This window comes from Bos mutus, chromosome 24, assembly GCF_027580195.1.
Source record: "Bos mutus isolate GX-2022 chromosome 24, NWIPB_WYAK_1.1, whole genome shotgun sequence".
Lineage (NCBI taxonomy): Eukaryota > Metazoa > Chordata > Mammalia > Artiodactyla > Bovidae > Bos > Bos mutus.
This window is the reverse complement of record NC_091640.1, coordinates 25770234-25796639: the sequence shown is the minus strand read 5'-3', so window position 1 is coordinate 25796639 and position 26406 is coordinate 25770234. Positions and strand designations below refer to the sequence as shown.

The 26406-nt window shown below is 38.8% G+C and overlaps 1 protein-coding gene across 1 annotated transcript in view; it reads left to right on the top strand.

Moving 5' to 3' along the window:
• The first annotated feature begins 12967 nt into the window (after positions 1-12967).
• The window catches only part of DSG3 (desmoglein 3), a 32660-nt gene continuing 19221 nt past the window's right edge, over positions 12968-26406 (top strand). The window contains exons 1-5 of the mRNA XM_005901042.3: positions 12968-13117; positions 22397-22432; positions 22937-23065; positions 24699-24854; positions 25701-25845. Coding sequence (XP_005901104.3) covers positions 13070-13117; positions 22397-22432; positions 22937-23065; positions 24699-24854; positions 25701-25845 — 514 coding nt within the window. The 5' untranslated portion in view covers positions 12968-13069. The remainder of the gene's footprint in view (positions 13118-22396; positions 22433-22936; positions 23066-24698; positions 24855-25700; positions 25846-26406) is intronic.

Below are 26406 nucleotides of genomic sequence, written 5' to 3'. Positions count from 1 at the left end.
TGATGAGATGGGATGTCATAATCTTAGTTTTTTTTTTTTTTTAATTTTTCAGCACTTTATTATTTTTTTTATTTGATAAATTTAACGCCTTTTATTGCCATACCTCATTTTACTGTGCTTTGCTTTAGTGAACTTTATAGATACATGTTTTTTTTTTTTTTTTCCTTGTTAATTTTCTGTTTAGTTGATCTATCCATAAGTGTGAGTGGGGTATTAAAGTCTCCCACTATTATTGTGTTATTGTTAATTTCTCCTTTCATACTTGTTAGAATTTGTCTTACATATACTATGGTGCTCCCATGTTGGGTGGATATATATTATATAATTGTTATATCTTCTTCTTGGATTGATCCTTTGATCATTATGTAGTGACCTTCTTTGTCTCTTTTCACAGCCTTTGTTTTAAAGTCTAATTTATCTGATACGAGTACTGTGACTCCTGCTTTCTTTTGGTCCCAATTTGCATGGAAAATCTTTTTCCAGCCCTTCACTTTCAGTCTGTATGTGTCCCCTGTTTTGAGGTGGGTCTCTTGTAGACAACATATGTAGGGGTCTTGTTTTTGTATCCATTCAGCCAGTCTTTGTCTTTTGGTTGGGGCATTCAACCCATTTACGTTTAAGGTAATTACTAATAAGTATGATCCCATTGCCATTTACTTTATTGTTTTGGGTTCGAGTTTATACACCATTTTTGTGTTTCCTGTCTAGAGAATATCCTTTAGTATTTGTTGGAGAGCTGGTTTGGTGGTGCAGAATTCTCTCAGCTTTTGCTTGTCTGAAAAGCTTTTGATTTCTCCTTCATACTTGAATGAGATCCTTGCTGGGTACAATAATCTGGGCTGTAGGTTATTTTCTTTCATCATTTTAAGTATGTCTTGCCATTCCCTCCTGGCTTGAAGAGTTTCTATTGAAAGATCAGCTGTTATCCTTATGGGAATTCCCTTGTGTGTTATTTGTTGTTTTTCCCTTGCTGCTTTTAATATTTGTTCTTTGTGTTTGATCTTTGTTAATTTGATTAATATGTGTCTTAGGTGTTTCTCTCTTGGGTTTATCCTGTTTGGGACTCTCTGGGTTTCTTGGACTTGGGTGATTATTTCCTTCCCCATTTTAGGGAAGTTTTTCAACTATTATCTCCTCAAGTATTTTCTCATGGTCTTTCTTTTTGTCTTCTTCTTCTGGAACCCCTATGATTCAATGTTGTAGCGTTTAATATTGTCCTGGAGGTCTCTGAGATTGTCCTCATTTCTTTTAATTCGTTTTTCTTTTATCCTCTCTGATTCATTTATTTCTACCATTCTATCTTCTAATTCACTAATCCTATCTTCTGCCTCTGTTATTCTACTATTTGTTGCCTCCAGAGTGTTTTTAATTTCATTTATTGCATTATTCATTATATATTGACTCTTTTTTTATTTCTTCTAGGTCCTTGTTAAACCTTTCTTGCATCTTCTCAATCCTTGTCTCCAGGCTATTTATCTGTGATTCCATTTTAATTTCAAGATTTTGGATCAATTTCACTATCATTATTTGGAATTCTTTATCAGGTAGATTCCCTATCTCTTCCTCTTTTGTTTGGTTTGGTGGGCATTTATCCTGTTCCTTTATCTGCTGGGTATTCCTCTGTCTCTTCATCTTGTTTAAATTGCTGAGTTTGGGAGTCCTTTCTGTATTCTGGCAGTTTGTGGAGTTCTCTTTATTGTGGCGTTTCCTCGCTGTGTGTAGGTATGTAGAGGTGGCTTGTCAAGGTTTCCTGGTTAGGGAAGCTTGTGTCGGTGTTCTGGTGGGTGGAGCTGTATTTCTTCTCTTTGTTCAGTCGCTGTGGGGGAGGGAGGGAGGATGCTGCAAACAAATGACACTGGCGTGCGCTCGCAGTGCCTCAGCCACACTGGGTCTGCCCCCGCTCACGGCGCGTGTAGCCTCCCTGCCCACACTGCTCAGGCTCTAGGTTGTTCCGCCGGGAACAATCCGAGGCTGGCCCTGGGTTGCATGCACCTCCCAGGTCCAAGCCGCTCAGGTTCAGGCACTCAGGTAGTCCTCAGAGGCGCAGACTCAGTTGGGGCTGCGTTTTGTGCTCTTCCCAGGTCCGAGCAGCTCAGGTGATGAGGTGTTTGGCGGCGCCAATGCTGCGACTTATCGCCTCCCGCCACTTGGTTATCTGGGTGTAAACCGCGCACCTTCTCAGGCAGATGTTGACCGTCCAGACCCCAATAAGTTTTAGTTAGGAAAGAAGCCAGTTTTATAGATAATGTCTCTCTGGGGCTGCGATTGCCCCCTTCCGGCTCTGGCTGCCTGTCACCGGAGGGAGAAGGTTTGCAGCCGGCTACCTCTGTTTAGTCCTTTGTTCCGTGTGCGGGCTGGCGGTGTCTTAGGTTAGGGCTGGCTTTTCGCATGGTAGATATCCCACAGTCTGGTTTGCTAGCCCAAATTATTTCGCTCAGATAGTGCTCAGGGTATTCAGGCCAGATTCTTACTCTCAGTGATGCAGCCCGCGCCGCGCCTCCCTGCCCAGCCCCCGCTTGCTAATGGCGGATGCAGGCGTCTGCGCTGCTTCTCCGCTGGGGGAGTTACCGTAGGGGCTCTGCAATCTGCGAGTTTTAATTGTTTATTTATTTTTTCTCCCTGTTATGTTGTCCTCTGTGCTTCCAAAGCTCGGCACGGATTCGGCAGTGAGAAGGTTTCCTGGTGTTTGGAAACCTCTCTCTTTTTAAGACTCCCTTCCTGGGACGGAACTCCATCCCTCCCTCTTTTGTCTCTTGTATTGTCTTTAATATTTTTTCCTACCTCCTTTCGAGGAGTTGGGTTGCTTTTCTGGGTGCCTGATGTCCTCTGCCGGCATTCAGAAGTTGTTTTGTGGAATTTACTCGACGTTTAAATGCTCTTTTGATGAATTTGTGGGGGAGAAAGTGTTTTCCCCGTCCTACTCCTCCGCCATCTTGGCGCCTTCCCCTGAATTTAGTTTTTTATATGGGGTGAGAAAATGTTCTAATTTCATTCTTTTACATTATCACTGTCCAGTTTTCCCACAATATTCTTGTTAATCACTCTTAATTGGCTGGTGGGGACATATATTTTTCTTCCATACAGACTTTACGTTTTTTTTTAATCTTTCTCCACCTCCATCTTCCACATAGACTATGGATCAAGTCTGAGAACTGCATTGAGAATTTATCTCTGAGGAATTGACATAGTAATTCATTTCATCCTGGAACACATTAGTATTTTTCTATTTTCTTAGGTCTTATTTTATGCCCTTCATTAATAGTCTTCTAATCATTCTTAAGAAAGTTACTTGCAAATATTTTACAGTTTTTCAGAGTCTGAATGGATTCTTATTTCACTTTCTAGGTCCTTTTTTACTACTAGGGTAAAAAAAAAGTTACTAACTTATTATATAAAAATCCATGTTAAAATTTCTAAGATAAGCGTTACATGCAAATGTGTGATAATAAATTTGAAGATGCTAGAAGATACGGATGAAATGCTAGAAGATATGGATAATTTCCTTAAAAAATATAAACCATTGAAAGGTGGCCCCCAAAATAGAAAACTTCTACAGACCAACTGACCATAGTGAAACTTGGAGTAGCTGGAGATAAATTTCCTAAGCTCAAAATACTTGCTTAAGATGCAGGCTGACCAATCCAAATTAGTATACACTACATCACTTCAAAGTCGAAAGGAATAAAAAGGTGTTCCGAAAATTTGTCAAACACGACTTCATGCAGAGAACTAAAGATTAATATTGTCACCATGTTGCACAAGTTAATCAACGTGTACAAACATCCATAAAATTGGCCGTGTGTCTAAGGCTTCAAAAATGAAGCCCAAACTGACTCATGAGCGTGCTGTAAGAACAAGGGAGACTAGAGGTGGAGTTTTCTCGACTTTAGTCTCTCTTGAGGTGTAGCCTTCCAGAAAACCAAATAGGCTCCACCTGTGCCAACACTGGGTCAAAAACCATAAAATTATACTATAAATATTGTGCTTTGAGAAAAGCTCAGCTTAAATGAGTCCACAGGAATCTTCAGAAGTTTCAGTAAAGGAAAGTAAACTGAAATGATGTTCAAAAAAGTTAACATGAAACAATAGAGAAAAAAATTCCATAAGCTAAGCAACATTTTCCTGTAGACATAGATTTACTACCTATTCAGGTACATAATGGATTCTGATCCTCTTCTTAATGTCAGCGAATAGAATAATGGTGTTTATTCAAAGGAAGGCCAATTAGACATGTCCCAAACTGCAGAAGAAACATGCTTATATGTTTGAACAGGAAGTTCAGTGCCTTCCTAAGTCTTATGTGACTGTAAAACTGATCTGCACAATACGAGAATTATCAGGCCCCTGAAAAACACAAGCAACAAAATACACTTGCAATTTTTTTCCTCTCATTAATCTTTTCAGGAGGTTTTGTCACTCCTAGTCAGGACCCCAATGCTTAAAATGCATGGGATGATCAGTTGTGCAAGTTTTACAGGTTTGCCAAACTTCCTTGCAACTTACTAATCATAAAAGTATCAGTGTATGATGCCTCACTAGGTAAAATGTCAGCAACCCATGAGTCTTTGTAGAGATTAAACACATCTGTCTTTGACCCAGAAGAATGAAGTGTGATAGACTGCTCATTTTTCGGAAATATCCTTCCTTACTTCATTAGAGCTAGTAGTTCTTAACTACAGTCGTTGCTAAAATCCTTGGAGATCATTTTTTCAAATGTTCCATGCTGTTTTCAGAGCCCATCTGAGGCAGAGCAGGGAGCAGGCAGCTGCTGCAGCAAATGACGCAGTGTACCCATTCCACGAGCAGCCACGCCTCGTGACGTGTGGTTTGAGAAGCTGGTGGAACATTCCACATGATATTGCTTCCCACGGGTTGGGTGGGGGGTTAAGCTTTATTTATTTATTTATTTGACTGTGCCAGGTCTTAGTTGCAGCATGTGGGATCTAGTTCCCTGACCAGGGATCGAACCCCGGGCCCACTGCATTGGGAGCATGGAGCCTCAGCCACTGGACCACCAGGGAAGTCCCTGGGTTGAGCTTTAAATTCCAAAAATTATTTTTCCTTCCTTAGAAATTACCAGTAATGATACTGGTACAATTTGACTCCTAGAAAAACATAAGTCATGGCTCTCACAATACTTAAAAATATTTGAGAACTTCTGTGAAATGTGCTTTTTATCATCAAAAGGATTATTAAAAATATACAAATACAGGGATCTAACAATAACTAGGGAGTACAGGAAACTAATACTTGACTTTGCATATTTCATTGTCCTATCTCTTCAAATCATATCATTTTATTCCCTGAGATGGTGAAAAATCATATCATTCTGTCACCTCCCCTGAAAAGATCAGGATGAGGTTAGATTGAGGAGGGATATCAGATTCTCTGGATCAAACCAAGATCCAGAACTTACTTAGTTTTGGCTCCAGTTTCTTAGATTGCTATACTCAGAATCTTAACTTCATTTATTATAATCCAATAAATTATTATTTGCATTTATAGGAACCACATTTAAATCTCTTGAAAGTAGAAGTGAGAGTATAGCCACTCAGTTGTGTCCGACCTGTTGTGACCCTATGGAGACCCTCAGTCTCCTCTGTCCATGGAATCCTCCAGATGAGAATACTGGAGTGGGTAGCCATTCCCTTCTCCAGAGGACCTCCCCCACCCAGGGGCACAACTGGGGTCTTCTGTACTGCAGGCAGATTCTTTACCACTGAGCCATCAGGGAAGCCCCCTTTAAATCTCTTACCATAGGTAATTCTTTTCTACTTCTTTTATGAGAAAACAGTACTCATATAAAAATATATATTTTAGCTCTACTAAGAGACAGTTTAGCTCTACTAGGAGATTTAAAGCTAAAATCTCCTAGTAGAACTAAAATATATATTTTATATGAGTACTATGTTCTCATAAAAGAAGTAGAAAAGGATTACCTATAATAAATGTTATGCCTCAGGGGGATGGGGAAGAGAAGAGACAATTTCTTACACTATCAGCGGGAACGTAAATTGATAGAGCCTTCTGGGATGATGAGCCATTAAAAATCTGAAGTATATGTGCCTTTTGATCCAGCAGACATACTTGCACACAATTTTTAAAGATACATTCATTTATTCACCCCGCAAAGTGCTGGGAATATGCTGTTAAATGAAACAGACATGTTCCCTCCTGATAGAGCACACAGACAAGTGGAGGAAGATCATATAAGTGTTCCAACTAAGAGATAACAATGACACACGGTACTAAGCCCCGTGTGTGTGGGCATGCGTGCACTCAGTCCCTTGTCATGTTTGACTCTTTTGACCCCATGGTCTGTAGCCTGCCAGGCTCCTCTGTCCAAGAAATTTTCAAGGCAAGAATACTGGAGTGAGTTGACATTTCCTACTCCAGGTAATCTTCCCTACCCACAGATCAAACTGGCATCTCTTGTGTCTTCTATATTGGCAGGCAGATTCTTTACTACTGAGCCAACCTGGAAAGCCCCATTACGCCCTATACAGGCAGCAAATTGGGATGATGGATGAAATAATGGGGATGAGCAGGCCCATGCTATGGAAGACAAAGAAAGGACCCCTCTGAGAAAGCCTCAGAAGCCACCACCTGATGAATGAGAAGTAGCCAGTCATGCAGGAGAGAAACTGAGTGGATGACCTAGGACAGGAAAAGAGTGATGATTTTAGAAGAATAAAAGAAGGTGCATGGGAGTTTGCGATGTGACTGGAGAGGAACACAAGGAATGAACCAGGCAGTTCCCTGGAAGCCACGACAGACAGTTTTGATTCTGTTCCAAGTACACTGCAAGCTGCGATCCTTCTAAAAATAGCAGTCAGATTGCTGACTGAGAGGCAGATTGGGTGAGAGGAGAGAAAGAAACAGGAACTGAGTCCTAGGCCCCTTGCCTAAGCTACCTTGAGAGATTCCAGGAATCTGGCAAGTGTGGGAGCCCAGAGAAGAAGGGAACTAGATGGATTCAAAATAGGTCTTATAAGTAGATTCTACCTTATGGCTTCCGTGATAGCTCAGTTGGTAAAGACTCTGCCTGCAATGCAGGAGACACCGGTTCAAGTCCTGGATCAGGAAGATCCCCTGGAGATGGGATAGGCTGCCCACTCCAGTATTCTTGGGCTTCCCTTGTGGCTCAGCTGGTAGTGAATTCCCCTGCAATGTGGGAGACCTGGGTTCAATTTCTGGGTTGGGAAGATCCCCTGGAAAAGGGAAAGGCTACCCACTTCAGTATTTCGGCCTAGAGAATTTCATGGACTATATAGATGTTCAAGCTGGTTTTAAAAAAGGCAGAGGAACCAGAGATCAAATTGCCAACATCCGCTGGATCATGGAAAAAGCAAGAGAGTTCCAGAAAAACATCTATTTCTGCTTTATTGACTATGCCAAAGCCTTTGACTGTGTGGATCACAATCAACTGTGGAAAATTCTTCAAGAGATGGGAATACCAGACCACCTGATCTGCCTCTTGAGAAATTTGTATGCAGATCAGGAAGCAACAGTTAGAACTGGACATGGAACAACAGACTGGTTCCAAATAGGAAAAGGAGTACGTCAAGGCTATATATTGTCACCCTGTTTATTTAACTTCTATGCAGAGTACATCATGAGAAATGCTGGACTGGAAGAAACACAAGCTGGAATCAAGATTGCCGGGGGAAATATCAATCACCTCAGATATGCAGATGACACCACCCTTATGGCAGGAAGTGAAGAGGAACTCAAAAGCCTCTTGATGAAGGTGAAAGTGGAGAGTGAAAAAGTTGGCTTAAAGCTCAACATTCAGAAAACGAAGATCATGGCATCCGGTCCCATCATTTCATGGGAAATAGATGGGGAAACAGTGGAAACGGTGTCAGACTTTATTTTTCTGGGCTCCAAAATCACTGCAGATGGTGACTGCAGCCATGAAATTAAAAGACGCTTAGTCCTTGGAAGGAAAGTTATGACCAACCTAGACAGCATATTCAAAAGCAGAGACATTACTTTGCCAACAAAGGTCCGTCTAGTCAAGGCTATGGTTTTTCCTGTGGTCATATATGGATTGGACTGTGAAGAAGGCTGAGCACTGAAGAATTGATGCTTTTGAACTGTGGTGTTGGAGAAGACTCTTGAGAGTCCCTGGGACTGCAAGGAGATCCAACCAGTCCATTCTGAAGGAGATCAGCCCTGGGATTTCTTTGGAAGGAATGATGCTAAAGCTGAAACTCCAATACTTTGGCCACCTCATGCGAAGAGTTGACTCATTGGAAAAGACTCTGATGCTGGGAGGGATTGGGGGCAGGAGGAGAAGGGGACGACAGAGGATGAGATGGCTGGATGGCATCACTGACTCGATGGACATGAGTCTGAGTGAACTCTGGGAGTTGGTGATGGACACGGAGGCCTGGCATGCTGTGATTCATGGGGTCGCAAAGAGTCGGACATGACTGAGCGACCGATCTGATCTGATAGTCCACGGGGTCACAGAGTCGGACATGACTGAGTGACTTTCACTCACTCAACCACAAGAACCAAAGAAAAGCTTTTTCTAAAGAAACACACTGTTGAAGTGAACATGAGGTTCATTTGGAAAATTCATCCCTTCTCACTCTTTATTACCTAACAAAAATATTTCCACAAATAAGCAATTGCCTAATCAGACTAAACAAAGCCAAAAGAAGTGGACCCTGGTCCACAACACAAGTGAAAATTTTTAAATGCACGTTCACCTGTATTTACCCTTCTGAAGTTTGGGTTTGAATCAGTATATGATAAAAATTATACAAATCTTTTGAAAGAAAGAATTCCAGGAATCACAGAACCATGGTGACCATGTTGCATACCATCTAATAGAAAATTAGATCAAAGCTCTATTTTCACTGATGTTTACAGTTGTAGGCTGTTCTCTCCAAATGCACAATTATGATGTTCTTTGACATTTCTGGATGTCTTCAAGTGATGATCTTAATGGAAGTGCATGATTCCCATTATCTTGAATAACAAAAAGTGATGGATCACTACAGTGACAGGCCATTTGGGGATGTGCGTAACATTTTGCTAATGCATAATTTGTGGAACCCATATTTTAATTCATGAATTGGTGGACATTCAAGAACCATTAAATATCAAAAAGTAGTGATGTCTGACATGTAAGATACATGATATACATTTCCAGTCAAAACAAGCAAAAACCAGTGAAGGCTTGCCAGTGAAGGCAGTCTTATTAAGATTCTCTACTTGAATAACAGAACTCCTGTAGGAAATTAGGAACATTGGGGACATCATGGGAACCTCTGAAGCCACTGCCACTTAAATAAACACTCATTGCTTCATTTCTTATTTCATCTGTTCAGCTTTCAGCAGATTGAAGGACAGTGTCTTCTTTAACCTATGATGTATCGTATCTATTGTGCCATTCTTATATTTTTAATACGATGCATGAAATGAAGCACAGTATACACATACTTTCCAATGATTATGATTATTATCATTAGGATCCTCATTTTCATTTCAGCTTCTTCAGTAAAAGCTAGCTTCCAGTTGGGGCTTATGTTTCCAAAGCCATTATCTTTGGAAACATAAAGTTTCCAAAATAATATGTTATTACTCTCCATTATCTTTGGAGAGTAATAACATAATCTCTCAACAGAAACCACTGGAAAATCCTCCCTTCTTTCCTTTTCACAAACAAAAACAAACAAATTAGCAAGTGAAAACACGCTGAGCCCAGAAAGGAAAGACACCACCCATCAGGGGTAACCTCAGTCTACCTTCCTCTCGCCTGGTAAACGTGGCCCCAATACAAGGATGTTTTATTACCTTACTGAGCTCACCAATCCTGCAAAGAAAAAGAAGTGCTAGCTTGAAGTATTGTCTAGAGCACCTAGATTAGGGGAGTCCTGTCTGCCTACCAGTGGACAATGGGATATGTCCTTCCTTTCTACAACCCTCCTTAACTTAGCCTGCATCAGGCTACGGATGGTATATAACTCTCCTACAAGGGTGCCCATACTCTATTTCACCACCCAACCAAGAATTTACTTACTGGCATTTCAAAATACAAAAATGAAGTACCAGTTAAATCCTTAACCTGTGTTTAGGTCAGGAAAAAGCAAAGTGATAATTAATATTTTTAAGCCTAATTAATAAAAATTGTCAAAGAACTAGAATTTTAGGAAAGGCAAATCAGGAGGAAAAAAAAATGAGCCATATCTAGAATTTAGTCCACAATGCAATTTATGGGTATTCCTAGGAATATCATAATTCACTGCTATCATTTTTAAAATCTCTTTTGTCTTTAGCACAATAATTGTTCTCTAAGTAATGTCTGACTCTGCAACCCCATGAACTGTAGTATAACAGGCTCCTTCATCCTCCACTAACTCTGCTTTGAAGAAACTGCAAGATATTATAGAAAAGGAAGCAACTGAAGTTCATTTCTTCTCTTTTTCCCTGCCCCAAAGTTTAGAATGTTATACATAAAGACTTTCTGTACTCATATTATTTTTAAAGAACTTTCTTTTCTAATTGTAAAGCTAATACGCTCTTTTTAAAAAAATTTTTTTTAATGTATACAATCATAATGAAAAAAGTTAAATACATTCATAATCACTTTATTCAAAAATAAGTTCTAGTATATTATGGTAATCCATTCTAGTTTCTAGTTTATATGTATTTCTTTTCATTATCTTATAATAAAATGGCCCCAGTACACAAACATCTAAACCCAAAACTCTCACCAATGTTAAACAAATTCAGATGCTAAATTCACAAGTAACCAACATTTCAATTGCTGAATTATGCATTACACAAATCAGTAATAAGTTCAATAAAGCTCATCTCAGCTTCTATGCTCCTAAATTTGTTAGCTAGTCCTGTCATGGAGAAACCACTTCCTAATTCAAGAAAGACTTGGCCGTGTGCTTCAGTCTTTCCATGTTAAAGAGGATTCAGTATTTGTTCACTTTATGATTCTAATCAAAAAGTGAATAAAATACACATTATGAAACTTAGAAGGAATTCTACAAAGGATATTAAACCTGAGCTTTGGAAAATTTCCAAGTTTTTAACAATTCACTAATTATTCCTCCATTAGCATCAATACCCAACAGATTTGCCACAAATGCTATTTAAGGTATACAATGTTAGTCATCAGTCATAAAGTGTTTTCTGAAAGTAAATAAATAAAGCCAACATTTCTTATAAATTGGTGGTGGTGGTAGAACTTCAATCACTAAGTTGTGTCCGACTCTTTGTGACCCCATGACCATAGCCCACTAGGATTCTCTGTCCATGGGATTTTCCAGGCAAGAATACTGGAGTGGATTGCCATTATTTTCTCCAGGGGATCTTCCCAACCCAGGATCAAACCTGAGTTTCCTGCTTTGTAGGCAGATCCTTTACTATCTGAGCCACCAGAGAAGCCCATTTCCTATAAGTTAGTATTGAATAGTTTTGGCTTTGCAGCCATACAGTCTCTGTCCATTCTCAACTCCCCTCAACTTGGCCCTTTCACCACAAAGTCAGCCATTTACACCACATAAACAAATGGGAGTGGCTGTGTTCCAATAAAACTTTATTTACAAAAACTTTATCACAAAATCAAGATTTTTTTCTGGAAATGGGCGGTAGTGATGGCTGTACAACAATGTGAATACATTTAATGTCACTCAGCTGTAACTTGAAAATAGTTAAAATAGTAAATTTTATTATGTATACTTTACCAAAATGTTTTAAAATACACACACAAAACCCCCAAATGCACAACATTTTGCCTATAAGGTGTTTTTTCCCAACTCCTTGACTATGAAATCCTTTCTGTCTGAAATACTCTCATTAAATGGTTTTTCTGAAACTAAAAAGCTTCCAAAACCTGATGCACAAATACTTATAAAGATAATATTGTTCCTCTACCAAACCTTTAAAAAAAACCTGGAATGCTGAAAGCACAAAGGCTTCAGTAGTTGTGGCACACAGGCTTAGTTGCACCACAGCATGTGGGATCTTAGTTCTCCAACCTAGGATCAAACCCACGTCCCCTGCACTGGGAGGTGGATTCCTAACCACCGAGCCACCAGGGAAGTCCCTGCAAACTACTTTTTTTTTAATTTATAAATGAAAAGAAATACAACAGAAAGATGTCAACTGAGTATTATCAGATACCTGATTTTGCAACACATGGTTTATAGATTTCAAATATCCAAGGCACCATTTGTATTTAGTCTAATTTTATTTCTAATTGTTTTCACTCAAATCCCATTATTAGCAACTGCTTGATGTGATGATTTTCTTCTTCAGATCTGCAGTTTCTTTCAAAAAATATATATATTGCTTAAAACCTAAAATTTTGCGTGTGTGTGCTCAATCGCCCAGTCATGTCTAACACTTTGAGATCCTCATGGACTGTAGCCCACCAAGCTCCTTTGTTCATGGGATTTTTCAGGCAAGAATACTGGAGTGGGTTGCCATTTCCTTCTCCCGGGGATCTTCCCAACTCAGGGATCGAACCAATGTCTCCCGCACTGGCAGACAGATTCTTTACCACTGTGCCACCTGGGAAGCCCCGAAAATATATTTTGCTCAACTTTAAATCTACTCACACACACTCAAGCTAAAAATAAGTGCTCTTCCACAAGTTAGATTTGGGGGAATTTTGGATGTTTTGTTTTACTTTTCAGTTTTAATTGGCACCATGAGAACCAGCCAACTAGATCCTTTTACAGTGTAGTCAAGGCTAGATTTTGCCCTTCGACACTGTGATTAGTTTATTATTCATCTGGTACCTTCCTATTAGAACTGGTTTTTAGCCTGTGAACTTCTCTTTCAGCTTCCAACAAAGGATTTCATTGCTTCAGGAATTGAGGTGTGTCTAAGTTTTTACCTGGGAGCAAAAGTGATGCAAGCGTTTCTGGTGAGACCAATCCTTGGTTTAGGGTGGGGAGGATCTGCATAACAGGCCATCTGCAGACTCCTGAAGACCGGAGAGACGCTGAGAAAGGGCTTTCTTGAGACGTCGTATGCCGACGGCTGGAAGGACCAAAGCGGCAGCTCCCTTCGTTCACCAGGGAAATCAGAAACCATGGCTTGGCTCCCTTTCAGAACCACAGGGGCTCTGGCCATTTTAATGGTAAGTCCTTTTTTTCCGCCCCCCGCCCCCCTAATAATTGCAAACTTTCCTGTTTCCCTCCTTGTTAGAGAATGTTAATTTGATTGCTGAATCCCTATTATAAATTCTAAAAAGAGTTCAGTGGAAACAAACATTTTAAAATGAAACTGCAAAGATTACCAATTTCCCCCTTTTGTTGCTGTTGTTTTTTTTCAGTGCTGTATTTTCACATGGAAAACCAAGCCAGATAGAAACGAATTTGAAAGTTGCCATTTAGCATATTTAGTTGGAGAACTAATTAATCCTGATTGCAGGTCTATTTTCCAAAGTATCTTCACTTTCTTTAAAGTCATGCTTTTATTCATCTTTTTGTTCAGGCTTTTATTTTCTATTACACAAAGCAAAACACATAAAAGAGAATGAGGTCTATTTCCCAAGGTTATATATACCTCTTAAGCACATGGCTAAGAATTGTACATGCCTGGTCTTGATACCTGACATGTTTTTAAGTAGTCTAAGACCATTGAATTAAAATCAAAGCAATGTTTGATTCTGGAGAAGTTGGGAGGGTTATTAAGAAAAGAATGTTTATGTTTAGCCATTATGTGCAAAAGATATCTAATCTTTAGGGAGAAAAAAATATTTTATAAGCCAGTTTTCCAGAAAAGTAAAACTTTTGCTGACTGGGAAAGTTTTATATAGTATTAGATAAAAGAGTAGTGGAATCTGGAGAGCAAAGAACTAGACTAGATGTTACAGACTAGTGTGCTCCTTAACTGTGTTGTTTTAGTGAAGGAAAAAATTGGTCACAATATTATCAGTTCCACATAGATATCAAAATAGTGAAATACACCATAATGAATATTTTTTAAATCCCTAATACTAATTCCTCACTTTATCAACAATAAGTTGGGTTTGCCTAAGCATCAGTTTCCCTCATGTCCTCATCTAAAAAATTGAGATAATTGGACTTCAAGAAGTTACAGGGAGATAGATCTCAAGAAAGAACTTTCTAAAAATTAAATATGCTTAAAATTAGAATAGACTGCCTGTTAGCCAGCATTTCTTAGCCTTCTCTGTCATGGCAATGGTCAAGCAGAAAATTGGTATCACACCCTTCTGTTCGAGTCTATTTCTATTATGACAGTGTAACTAACTGTTTTGGCAATCTAATGAATCTAATTGACCCAAGAATGTTGTAAAGAGAAATCTGGCAGTTGTATGACTTCCCCGCCTTTCCAGATGGTCATTTCTGAACTAAATGAACTGCAGGTAGCCTGATCAGCCATCTGTCCCGATCAATGACCAGCCTGGGAAGTTAGGGGATATGCGGCAGGGTGTGCTGGAAGTGTTGTTGCAGAATTGGACTGCCACATGCTTAGGGGAGTTTCTTTCCCTTCTCTGATGTGTACCCCTCTCAGTTACCCTTCTGGTTCTGGAGTGGCTGTAAGATCCTTACACAGAGGGCTGTTTTATTCCTCTTTGCATCCCCAATGCCTACCATAAAATCTACCTTACAGTGGACACACAATTGTTCAAAGAATGGGTAAATGAATGATTGAATGAGGCCTCTCTAAACTATAACCCTTACCACAGTGCCTCTATAATCCTAGTCATGGGGGACGCTCCCTCAGGAAAATTTTGCAGGCTCACATACGAAAACAGACAAGTTATTTACACAATATAATGTCATATATAATTATTTAAGTGGTCTAGAACTGCTCTGTCCAATACAGTAGCCACTAGCCACATGTGGCTATTAACCACATGAAACGTGGTTGATCTGTATTGAGATGTGCTGTTAAGCATAAAGTATACATTATATTTTGAAGACTCTGTATGAAAAAAAAAAGAGAACATGCATGCATATGTGCTCAGTTGCATCCAATTCTTTGCAACCCTATGGACTGCAGCCTGCCAGGCTCCTCAGTTCATGGGATTCTCCAGGCAAGAATACTGGAGTGGGTTGCCATGCCTTCCTCCAGGGGATCTTCTCGACCCAGGGATTGAACCTGTGTCTCCTGAACTGCAGGCAGATTCTTTACCACTGAGCCACAGGGGAAGCCCAGAAAAGAACATAAAATATGTCATCAATAATTTTTATGTCGACAAAAATTGAAATGACAGTATTTTGGGTACATTTGTTAAAAATATGTTGAAAAAATTAATTTCACCTTTTTAACCTTTTTTAATATGAATGTTAAAAAATTTAAAATTCGATAAGTGATTCACATTCGTTACTTTATTTCAACTGGACAGTGCTGGTCTACTCTTAATCCCATTAGTGGAAGGCAGTGTCAGTCAGAAGTGAGGCAGGCAGGGACTTCCCTGGTGGTCCAGTGGTTAAGACTTTGCCTTCCAAAGGGTGTGGGTTCAATCCCTAGTTGGGAAGCTAAGATCCTGCATGCCTTGGGGCCAAAAAACCAAAACATAAAAAGTACAGAAACAGTATTGTAACAAATTCAATAAAGACTTAGAAAACAGTACACATCAAAAAAAATTCTTTTTAAAGTAGGCAAACCAGGTTTCATGGACCAGAAGAGATTCGGGCTGCTCTCTGATAAATATAGATGGGCCACAGGGACATATATTTTGTCATCAGCCCAGCATGAGCAAAGGCAGGTGCAACTGCAGCGCTTGCCTAGGGGCAAGGGCTAGTTTGGCTGCATTGGAGAATCCGGATGTGAGTTAGAATAGCAGATGAAGGTCAGACAGAAAAGTGCATTCTGTGAAGGGTAGTGAAATCCTTTTAGAAGTGGGGAGCCACCCAGAGTTTCGAAATGGTGTGGTGATGGGAAAAGAACAATGTCCTTAAAAGCATTGTGGAGTGGGAATGTACATCTTTTGTTATTGAAGGGTGGGGTGTGAAAGTTGGAAGACCTGTTCGGAGGTTTTGAGTTAATTCCACCAACCTATGACCATACAAAGGTTGCCTAGAGAGGTGATACATAAAAACTAAATCACAGACTTCAGCCTATGCCTGTACCACTGACTCACTCCAGCTTTTGCTTCCTCAGCTGTCAAATAAGAATAATCATATCCCCCTGACTAATGAGAATGACCATAGTAAAAATGAAACAGCAATGAATGCAAAAAAGTGTTCCGGAAAATATAAAGTGCTTTGTAGGACTCTACTTCCTATTATTTGTAATATTTTAGTAATGAAGATGAAACTTGATAACGCCTTAATAGTCTGCCTTCCTATTTTAAACAACTACTGACATTAGTTTTAATGTCCAGAACCTAAATTTTTCTTGAGTGAAAGGGCATATCAAAAACAGTTATGAGATTAATTTTTTGAAAATTGGCAGAAAAAAATTAAACCTGAATTTTAAATGATAGTGGGTATAGGGAAATAACACAATTTTAAACTTGGAGCATTACCCCAAATTGTAACTGCTTTAGTCCTCTAGATTCATTGAGAGGGGACTGTGTGAGGAACACTAACATGTTGTAAAATGTAACACTTCTCTGTCTCCCATGTTTGCTTGATCCGTTTTGCACAATACCAAGTAAACATTTTGGGGAAAGGTTTTGTGATTGAAAAATACTTGTCTTCAAAGATTTAAACTTTTCAAAACAATGTTTTCTTCAAAGGAGACTACTGGTCAGTATTACAGAAGTCCATTAAATCTGAAACACGGTCTGTCGAATAACACTCCTATAGCATCTGAACAATAAGCCATTTAATTTCATGTTACAATATTATTATGTAAAGATTTACTCATTACAAAACTCATACAAGCGTTTGAAATCCAAAGATGTTTAAAGCACAATGTTTTAAACAAGTTAATAGTGTTCATGCTGAGAAAAAAATATAGTAGTTTAAATACCAAGCTCTGAGTTAGAATGTGTTCTAAATATAGCAGTGGTGGTGATTTAGTCACTAAGTCATGTCCAACTATTAGGATCCCATGGACTATACCCTGCCAGGCTCCTCTGTACATGGAATTCTCCAGGCGAGAAGACTGGAGTGGGTTGCCATTTCTTTCTCCAGAGGATCTTCCCGACCCAGGGATCGAACCAGGGTTTCCGATATTGCAGGCAGATTCTTTACTGACTGAGCTATGAGGGAAGCCCCAAATACAGCAGAACACCCTTCAACCACTTTCTCTAGAGAACATCCAGAAAGCAAATTGTTAGGAAAAGAATTGTATGCTAAGTGGCCCAGATTTTTAACAGAAGGAAACTCTTCGACATATCCTTCCTTCTCTTCATTGATGAAGCAATCCAATTTCCAATGCTGGTGAATATATGAAAATTAATTTCCTCCTGAACCTCTCCAACAGTTAAAATTCTAAAATCAGAATAACCTTGCCAAGCGATTCACGCCAGCCCTGACTGACGTGCAAACCTTGGGAAAGATGAGATTATTTACTTCCATCAATTACCATTCCCAGTTGCTTAATACTCAAAACCGGTTTTCATTTAGAACTAGAAGACTTGGTGTCCGTGATGCTTCTCATAAACCTCTTAGCCTTTGGCTCTTCCTTTCCAGTTAAGAGTCAATCTGATAGCCTAAGGAGAGGGTTTGCTTTGTGAAGTTCATTACAAGAATTACACAGGCTACTGGTTACTATCCATAATTATACTCTGAATAATTGAATCCGTGTAATGTGCACATGTTCCTTGTATGACCGCTGCACAGTTGACTAGGCTGTACACTGCACAATGCCAGGAGGTATGTTCACATACACTACAATGTGAACAATGTCCCCTGGAGTTGCACAGGCGGCAAATCATACCATTGGACAGTGGAACACTGGTTCTTATCTCTTTCTGAGGCTCAAGAAAGAGTTCTATGTGCCTTGACATGAGTAATAATAATAAAAGATCATATCACAGTGGCTCTTTACATCTTTTTTACGTCCAGAGGTAATTAACACTTATTAAGCAGTTACTGTAGGCTAGGGTTCATCTATGTGTTTCAGACCTGTTAATTCATTTAATCCTCACAACAAACCTATAAAGTTAGTAGAATTATTATACCTATTTTATAGATGAAAAATTAAATAATGTTCCCAAGTTTTTCAGCTAGTACATGATGAGACTAGGATTTTAATTGAGGGATTCAGGATCCAATGTCCAGTTTTGTATTTCTACACTTAACTGCATCTTTGTTCTTGTTGTCTAATGACTAAGTTGTGTCTGACTCTTTGTGACCCCATGGACTATGGCCCGCAAGGCTCCTCTGTCCATGGGATTTCTCAGGCAAGAATATTGCAGTGGGTTGACATTTCCTTCTCCAGAGGATCTTCCCACCCCAGGGATCAAACCCGCATCTCTTACGTCTCCTGCATTGGCTGGTGGATTCTTTAGCACTGAGCCACCTGGGAAGAAACTGTGTCTTACAGAGTACTTAAAATGAGCTCCTGAAAAAGGGCTTAATTTTCTAAATTGAATTTACTCTAAACATCAGTTATTAAAGTATTGAACTCTCCTAAATTAAATACTTCTTAAGTAATTAAACATAAATATTTTCATTCAATTAAGGAATTTTCCTTGATAAACATGAAGCTTATTAAAATACTTCTGGATTTTTTTAAATTTTAATTTCAAAAATTTGATACATATCTATTGACCTCTCTAATCTGACACATAATCTTGCATCTAACCAATTATAAAAATAGTATCACCAACATATATACATACATATATTTCATGAATTTTTCAAAAATAATTATTAATTTTAAAAATCAAGTTTAAAATTTGTAATGATTCCTTTCAATTACCCAGCTCATTTTGCAAATTTCCCAGAGAGGAGTGGGTGTGATCTTATTGCATGCAGAGAAAAATGGCCATGCCTTATGCTGGCTAGGACTGGCTTCCTGAATCCAATGCATACTCAAACAGTCTGACCTTCCTTCCCCACTCTGAAGTTTCAGAGTACTCTAAACAAAACCTTAGCCAAACCAGTAAAAAGCAACTGTTATTATATAAGATTTTTAAAAATCCAGTCACCCATATCCTCAAAATAAATTTATTACAAACCTACCATACTCAATAGGAATCTTAATGATATAACTACATACATTTTAGTTAGCAAATAGGACACATGAATATCAAACCACTTTATGTCGCATGCTTTTTATTAACTTAAAAATCTTATTTGCTTTTAATAAAACATTTCTAATTCTTATGTATACCAAGGCATTTAGACCATATCACTGCTTTATAAATCATACAGTCAAAATTATAAAACCATAACCAGAGAACACAGGGAAGAAAGAAAAATAAATTCACAAGATACAGAGTGTTTTCTCCACGCTGCTATCTTCTAGACTCTAGGCTACAAAAAAGACAACTTAATTGATTTACATTATCAAGAAGCTATTGAAATATTTAGTAGATATTCAAAATAATTATATGAACAATGTAACTAAAACAACTAAGTAGCTACATGTAAGTACTAATTAACTCAAATAGTAAAGTTTTTTTTTTTTAATACTTGGGAATAATGTAAAGCTATGACTAAATGTCTAAATACATATTTAAAAAGCACTGCATTATTCAAAAGTGTTCTTAGTAACTGTCCCCATATTCCTAAAAACACAACAAAGATTATATTTTCACAATATTCCCAAAAATTGGAAAACATTCCTGGTGAGCTGACTTTGAAAGAGAGGATGGGAAAGAGTAAAGGTTTGGCTGAGTAGCTTCTTTAAGGGCTCGGAGTCAAAGAAATGACTTAACAAGTAAGAAACACCTGTCCACAATGCTCGATTTCCACAGTTTAGGGTTTGTCCTTCCTTCACTTCCCAGAAAAACAGAAATCTTGTCTTAATGTCTATTAGAAGAATCATTCTCCACAGGGCTAGTACAAACATGATTCATATTTTCAGGATGACTCCAGTTTTCCTGTAAAAGGGATCATGCCTGGTCCCTCCCTCCCCTCACGTGGGGCTGAGTTGTTCTTGGGAACTGAGAAAGGTGTGCAGTGACTTCACTGCCCTGATCTTTTCTCCCACATAATGCACGTGTGCATATGTACTCAGTCGTGTCTGACTCTCTGCGACTCCATGGACTGCAGCCCACTGGGCTCCTCTCTGTCCAGGGAACTTTCCAGGCAAGGATACTGAAGTGGGTTGCCATTTCCTTCTTCAGAGGATCTTCCCAACCCAGGGTTCGAACCTGCATCTCTTATGTCTGCTGCATTGGCAGGCGGATTCTTTTTCACTAGTGTGACCTGGGAAGCCCCCAAGTAACTCATGGTACTGTTTAAAAAAGAACAGCAATGCTGTAAAATAATTTTGAGATCTGTTATAACCACAAGTCATGGTCTTTTTCCATGACAGTTTTAACAAACATCCTTTGAAATAAAGATTTTACTGAAATTTTTAGAATGGAAGCGTCCTCACATCCTACGTCTGATATCATTTTTCCTTTGGTTCAGACTGGGACTTGCCTCTTTATTATAGCCTTCCAAAATAAGCGACGTAATAAATCTACATTGTTTCAGGATTAACTGCAGCCTTTGCCAGGAAGAAATCTAAATTGACTATCACATAACTTTTTTTCTATGATTCATTTTTATTTTCTATTTATCTACACTGACTTAAGAATCTAGTGTAGTGGTGATGTGCACACTTTAGAGTCAGGCTGCAGAGATTCAAATCTGAGGGCTGTTAGTTGGGGCAAAGTACTCATTTTTTCATGAGTATTCTCTTTTTCTTCATCCCTGAAAGACGGATTACAGTATCCTTCAGATGGCTGCTGTGTTAAATGAGATAGTAAACATAAAGCTCTATGAATAGCATCTGACACATAAAACATAATTCTTTTGTTCTGATTTATTTTTCATAATCTTTTTCCTTCCAGATTGTCTTCAAATTAGTTAATCAGTGAGTCAGAAAACAGTTTTTAAACATCTGCTAAGGGATCAGTAAGGGATAGCAAAAAACAATAATAATAGTATAGAAGCACCGATTTGGAAAGTTTGCAATTCTCTTGGCTCGACACCATATAATGCACATAAAACCATAAGAAATAATAAATCATGGTAAACCATTATGGGCTAAATTGCACAGAATATATGTTGTGCAAACTTAGAAAAGGAGACATCAGTAAGGACAGTTTCATGGAGACTGTTGGAACTTAAAATGATCTTCAAGGATGAGTAATACAGTATTCAAGTGTGTGAAGATAAGAAGAATGCATTCCAGGTAGAAAACAACACTGAAAATGACACAGATGAAGGTCCTGTATACTCCTGAGAAGGTGAAGACCTAGCCTGGCCTGGCTTCATCTTATCTTTATTTCTTTTAGATCAGTAGGAAAATTAAGCTCAAATTTAAATTGAACTAGTAGAGCAAAGATGCACAAATCCCCATTCCATAGCAAACAGTACTTGTGATTGGAATAGCACATCCCCATCTTTTACATTTCATTCTCTAAATTAGACTGCTGCTGCTGCTGCTAAGTCACTTCAGTCGTGTCCAACTCTGCGCGACCCCATAGGCGGCAGCCCGCCAGGCTCCCCCATCCCTGGGATTCTCCAGGCAAGAACACTGGAGTGGGCTGCTATTTCCTTCTCCAATGCATGAAAGTGGAAAGTGAAAGTGAAGTCGCTCAGTCATGTCTGACTCTTAGCGATCCCATGGACTGCAGCCTACCAGGCTCCTCCATCCATGGGATTTTCCAGGCAACAGTACTGGAGTGGGTTGCCATTGCCTTCTTCCTAAATTAGACTAGTTCCTTTCCATTCTCTCAACTCTTATATGACTAAGAAAATGCCTTGGTCTGGAATTGCAACTAACGAAAACAGTGTTGCCAAGTCGGTAGAGTAGGTCACAGCTTTTAATAATCTCCTGTGGTACTTTCTGAAGCTTATTAGAATGATGCTCACCATTGTTTCCCAAAGCAATAGCTTCCATAGCTCCTGGGAAGTGTTTATAGAGCAGCCAGGTAAGAAATGTCTGGTTGTTGCAACAACTGTTAGAATTTTGAAAAGTCCAATAGATTCCCCTGAACATCATTAAAATTCTACAATCAGATTACACAACTGAAGGAACTATTTACATGAAGACTATTTTCTTTTTTGCTCTTTGAATACTGCTTCTCCAAATCTACCTCTTTCCTATTTTTATTATTTTTAATTGGAGGATAATTGCTTTACAATGTTGTGCTGGTTTCTGCTATATATCAATAGGAGTCAGCCATAGGTATACCTGTGTTCCCTCCCTCTTGAAACAGAAACAACTACAATATGAACAGCAGAATGTAAAAATCAGAATTATTATCTTATGTAATTACTTATTTGAAGAATTCATGTTTAATTTGACTTTATTTAAATGTCTACAGGTGGTTCTTTTGGTTCATGGAGAATTGAGAATACAGGTAAAGTATGAAAAAGATTTTTGCAATTAAAATAGTTTAGTTTAAAAATGGTACTGGAAAAATAAATATTTATTTAATATTAAAAATTACTAAATAATTTAATTGTGAAAATACAATTCTAACAACTAACCTAGTAATACTTTAATACTAGCATGAATCGATGTCATTATTGTAATTTACCTCATGCATTCTTTTGTCTCATCTTAAAAATATCAACTGATAAACCAGTATTTGTGCCCAGAACAGTTAGATGTTGTGCAATATATATAGGAAATATAAAATACGGTTAAATGCTAATATTAAAAATCATATAGCTCTGTAGCTGTGTTAGTTATTTACTGTTTCTTCTTTGCATGATAGTGTAAGGGAGAGAAAATTGGGTATTTAACCATTTTAAATATCTTGAAACATAGGAGACTCCCCAACCTAGGTGTCTGTAATTAATACTCAAAGCAAAAATTTCCAACAATGTGCATAATAAAATATAATCCCTTTTTGAATAAGACAAAAGGACAATACGAAGAATATGAGACCGCAATACAAGGCAAAAGGAGATACAAACGTGAGTGGGTGAAATTCGCAAGACCCTGCAGAGAAGGAGAAGACAACTCGAACAGAAATCCAATTGCCAAAGTAAGTCTTACGAGCAGAAGCAATGTGAGTTTTGAGAATAAATGTACTAGGTGTAAATTAGAATAATGCGGAAATTCCAATTAGTAAGATACAGATTGAGGAGTCCATAGAACAAATAATCTTGTATTTTCAATAACACAAAAAATACAACAATAATGGTATTAATAATATCAATTTAAAAGAGAAAGATGAAGGAGTTACAGCTTCCAGAGTAATTAAAAATAATTAAGAGCCATTTCAATATATTTCAATGGATATGCCTTTTGGGATTCAGATTCTAGCAAATGAATAGAAAAATGTATATGGCCAAGTGCTTTGTTTGGGGCAGCAAATTATCCTCAGAGAATGTGACTGTCTTTACCAATAATGTATTTAACACGGGTTCACTGCAGGAGTTATGACAATTTCACAAGCTGAAAACATTCAGGATAATGTCTCTCAATAAACCCAAAAATACCATACTCCTAATCAAGTGCAGATTAATCACACTATTGTTCCAGGCAAGAGAGGTTAAAGGCATAGAGTCCAGATTAAGTTGAGGTGGACCTTTCTACCAGTTGGTTCTCATGAGAGTCAGTTTAGTCAATCACAGCTGATGTCTGGCTGCCAGTGCAAAAGCAAAAGTCCCTTATCACTAGAGCACGCTGCTAGGGAACAGAGGTAGTGGCAAGCAAGATTACAGTTTTCACCACTGCCAGGCAAAAGATGCCTTGCCCAGGCAGGAGCTAATGCCCCAAGCTCTTCAGAGAGGCACTTAGATCAGCTAAGAGTTGCCTTGCCCAGACTGAACACTCTCAAGAAGTCCTCACAAACTGTTCTTATTTAAAGCTTAAATGTCTCCCAGCCATAGTGACTTCTCCACGCACTTGTATCAATAAGCCCCAGTGTTGCTCAGCAAGAGCCGAGCTGAATGTATATTGACAGTCACAGATATCCACAACAACATCCTGACAGCTTCCTCAATGCAAACAACCACACTCTTAAAGCAACTCTATTCCTAGATAAAAACAAAAAAGTAGATTTGAAATCATAGCAAACCAATATACAGCAATAAGACAATTAAAGATGGTTGACAATCAACATTGGATTGGCCATGTATTCAGAACTGTTGAAGCTGGGTGATGAGATATATCAAGTTCATTATACATTCTAACTTTATAATATATTTGAAATTTTCCCTATTAAACATTGAAAGATTAATAATAATAAAAGCAATTCATTCTAATATTTTTAACACTTAGTATATTATCACTTTCCATTTTTTTCTCCAGCTTCTCCTATTTAAAACTAAATGTCTTTTGTGTGTGTGTGTTATCTGCTAGGCAAGGAGGCATTCAGTAGTAGCCTTGTCCTTGACTTTCTCTCAACCTTTTAACATCACCATGGTGACCACAGTCTGGGCAAATACTCTAAGGCTGGAAAGGTTAAGGTACGTTGGTCCATACTGGCCAACAGAGGAAACAATTTGAATTTATTTCATATTCCTAGTAGCTATCAAGGCAAAAAAATAAACAACACAGTGTCAGAAAGCATGAATAAAATGAACAGATGACTTGAGAGTGTGGAGCACAGGAGGGTAAGGAAGAGGCCTGAGTGATGATCACCTTAACATTTTGGGTATTTTGGACTGCAGATTACTTCAGACTTCGAAGCAACCCAGAAAATTACCTACCACATCTCGGGAATAGGAATTGATCAGCCCCCTTTTGGAATCTTTGTCGTTGACAGAAACACTGGGGAAATTAACATAACAGCCATAGTTGATAGAGAAGTAACCCCAAGCTTCCAGGTAAGTGTGCGTCCTCGATATCACCCTTTCCCTTGTGGCAATGACTTTAGAAGGTTAATCTAGAAGGATATCAGTGCATGAATCCATCCACCATCAAATAACAAAGAGCCTTTCTTGGATGTTCCTGGTGATCCACTGGTCAGGACTCTGGGCTTCCACTGCAGGGGCTGCAGGTTCAATCCCTGATTGGGAAACTAAAATCCCACAGGCTGCAATGTGCAGCGTAAAAGTAAAAAAAAACAAATAAAACAAAGAGCTTCTGAAGGTTGTGCCCCTGAAGGAACAACCCAGGAGGGTGTATGAACACTGAACTCCAGCATGCTTCTGGCCAAGACTTTCAGGCTAACAGTAGCAGCCCACAAGAAGGGGTAACTTGGCCAACTAGTCTACCCAGAGTAGACACTTTCCTACTTTGTCTCCTCTTTGTGAAAAATATTTTTCCTCTTTGCACAAAAGAACTGTATATGCTGCTGCTGCTGCTGCTGCTGCTAAGTCGCTTCAGTCATGTCCGACTCTGTGCAACCCCAGAGACGGCAGCCCACCAGGCTCCCCCGTCCCTGGGATTCTCCAGGCAAGAACACTGGAGTGGGTTGCCATTTCCTTCTCCAATGCATGAAAGTGAAAAGTGAAAGTGAAGTCGTTCAGTCGTGCCTGACTCTTAGTGACCCCATGGACTGCAGCCTACCAGGCTCCTCCGTCCATGGGATTTTCCAGGCAAGAGTACTGGAGTGGGGTGCCATTGCCTTCTCCGCTGTACATGCTAGGAGAGGCCTTATCTCGACAAGTTTTAATAATAAGCAAACTGGTGTTGTAGAACATCCATTAATGTGTCCTCTCCTTTTCTAGATTACGTGTCGTGCTCTCAACGCCCTAGGACAAGACGTAGAAAAACCACTTATACTAACAGTCAAAATTTTAGATATAAACGACAATGCTCCAGTATTTTCACAAAGCATATTCCAGGGTGAAATTGAAGAAAATAGTGCTTCGAGTAAGTCTTCGGCAGTAACTACCACTTTTAATTATTTTTGTTTAACTTTCAGATACAAGCATGATTATCATACATCATTTTATTCTCTTAGTTTCATCAGTAGCTTTGTAGAAAAATCCATGAAGACAGTCTGGGTCTTCCTTGCTAATATTTGTGATTGAGCTACTTATCCACTGCCATTGTACTTCTAGGCTATGGCTGTGTTATCAAGTCAAAGCTTATTCTAGTCACAAAGCTGAAGAGGGGGCTTTAGACAACCCAGATGCATCAGCTGGGCCTTCTTAGATTATAAGAGACAGAGACACTCTCCTTACATGGATAACTGGGGGGAAAGGGAGAACATAAAGCCATTCAGCAAGGGTAAAAAAATGAAGAGGAAACGGTCTCAACCTCAACACAACCAACCAAGGCTTAGTGAGAAGTGGAGGATTTTTATGGAAGGCAGCACAGGTCAACTGACTCCGTCACCTGACTAAGAGATACTGCACGTGACATGTAGTTTTTTGGCATACAGATAGTTTTAAGATCTTAAAAGACAAAGATCAATTTGAAATGGTGCTG